General features: G+C 40.5%; 1 protein-coding gene across 1 annotated transcript; it reads left to right on the top strand.

The window, feature by feature from the left end:
* Positions 1-212: 212 nt before the first annotated feature.
* LOC123935841 (protein C12orf4-like) lies at positions 213-1565 on the top strand. The gene has a single exon (XM_045996659.1). The coding sequence runs from the start codon at positions 335-337 to the stop codon at positions 1139-1141; it is 807 nt and encodes a 268-aa protein (XP_045852615.1). The 5' UTR covers positions 213-334; the 3' UTR covers positions 1142-1565.
* Positions 1566-2222: the final 657 nt, after the last annotated feature.

Genomic DNA, 2222 nt, shown 5'->3' with positions numbered 1-2222 from the left:
GACAGATCAAGATGTAAATTCACTGGCTGCTCAGCATTTTGAATCCCAGCAAGACTTAGAAAATAAATGGTCAAATGAATTAAAACAATCAACTGCCATCCAAAAGCAAGAATATCAGGAATGGGTGATAAAACTTCATCAAGACCTAAAAACCCCTAACAACAGCTCCCTCAGACAAAAAAAGCATATGAATAATTTTATTAATTTCAGTGAGGAAATTAAAGTTCAACCAAGTCAGTTCAGAGAATCGGTATAAGCAAATGGAAGGATTTATGAGGAGCAGAGAAAGTTGGAAGAAAGTTTTACCATTCACTTAGGAGCCCAGCTGAAGACCATGCATAATTTGAGATTGCTGAGAGCAGATATGCTGGACTTCTGTAAGCACAAAAGAAATCATCGAAGTGGCGTGAAACTCCATCGACTCCAGACTGCCCTGTCACTTTATTCCACATCTCTGTGTGGCCTGGTTTTACTAGTAGATAATCGAATCAATTCATACAGTGGTATTAAGAGAGATTTTGCCACAGTTTGCCAAGAATGTACTGACTTCCATTTTCCCCGAATTGAAGAGCAGCTGGAAGTTGTCCAGCAGGTGGTACTTTATGCTAGAACCCAACGAAGGAGTAAGTTGAAAGAATCACATGATTCTGGAAACCGAAACGGAGGAAATGACGATAAGGCTAAAAATGCTGACAGAAACTATTTAAATATTTTACCTGGAGAATTTTACATTACACGGCATTCTAATCTCTCAGAAATACATGTTGCTTTCCACCTTTGTGTGGATGACAATGTGAAATCGGGAAACATTACTGCTCAAGATCCTGCCATTATGGGACTTCGAAATATACTCAAGGTTTGCTGTACCCATGACATCACAACTATAAACATACCTCTCTTGCTGGTGCATGATATGTCAGAGGAAATGACTATACCATGGTGCTTAAGGAGAGCAGAACTTGTGTTTAAGTGTGTCAAAGGTTTCATGATGGAAATGGCTTCATGGGATGGAGGAATTTCCAGGACAGTGCAGTTTCTGGTACCACAGAGTATTTCTGAAGAAATGTTTTATCAACTTAGTAACATGCTTCCCCAGATCTTCCGAGTATCATCAACACTTACTCTGACATCCAAGCACTAAACCCTTAGAGACTGACACGTTGGCAGAAGAAGCTTCTTAAACTTTCCAGGAACTTGTGCTGTGCTGGGATTCTGTCAAGCAAAAGATGCCCCAAAAGAGAACTTATAATTCAAGCCAAATCAAATCATGATGTATGTCTGTGAAACCTTCCAAAAATTCATATACTATATAGTCTAGTGATCAGCCTTTTACTTATACATTTATTCTTAACATTTCTTTATGAAACAATCTTTTTATCTACTGTTATGTCCTGTCTGTAAATATTAGTACCTGGACACTTGATACGGGAGATTGTTCATTGCATTTTCTTGGAGATAATCTGACTTTTCCAAAAGATTTGAATCATACCAAGTGCAAGACTTCATTAACCATAAAAATAAAATCTTTCCTTTACCATATTTGCCAAGCAAAAATTAAAGGGCAGTGCAATATACAAAAAAAAAAAAAAAAAGAAAAGAAAAAGAAAACACAAACACAGGTTGTGTTTAGGGCCGAGTTTATGGCAAGCCCGATCTGCAGACCCTGGGAGGAGCAGCTCATGATCTGAAATTAGGGTGAATGTCAGGCAGTAGCTCAGGCTTTTGTTTCTGGATTGTGTGTCTAGGATGGCCACAGATGTTGGGTTGGCCTCATGGAGCTATGGAAGATTCTCCCTCTCTGGTGATGTTTCCGGGCTCCCAATAGTTTGGTTTCATTCTGGGGGAAAGGAGGAGTCCTTTTTTTTTTTTTTTTTTTTTTTTGTCTCAATGGTCCTGCAAAAAGGATTCCATAGCTGGGCTCTGGGTATGGTCTCCTAGAAAACTCCACCATGGGTTAGAATTTGGGTCTAAGAACAAGGCAAGCATGATATGCAGGCTCTTAGTCCAAGTACCTCGGGGCTTTATTTGACAACATGGCTCAGGATGAGGGTCACAATAAGTGTTTGTGCCCAATGCGGTCCTACAGAGTGGGAGTGGCCTCTTGGGCCAAGCAGGTTTCTCTTACCATGAGGGTTTGACACCCATGTTAGAGTTAGGGCTGAGGTTATGGAGGTGCGATCTGCAGACCCTGAGGGGAGCTCCACAGGACCTGAAAGTAGGGT

The sequence above is a fragment of the Meles meles genome, chromosome Y (genome assembly GCF_922984935.1).
Source record: "Meles meles chromosome Y, mMelMel3.1 paternal haplotype, whole genome shotgun sequence".
Taxonomy (NCBI): domain Eukaryota; kingdom Metazoa; phylum Chordata; class Mammalia; order Carnivora; family Mustelidae; genus Meles; species Meles meles.
This window is presented reverse-complemented; position numbering and strand designations above follow the sequence as displayed.

Bases quoted from the DNA above. Each gene is read 5' to 3' on its own strand.
- LOC123935841 (XM_045996659.1), top strand. From the start codon at position 335: ATGCATAATTTGAGATTGCTGAGAGCAGATATGCTGGACTTCTGTAAG.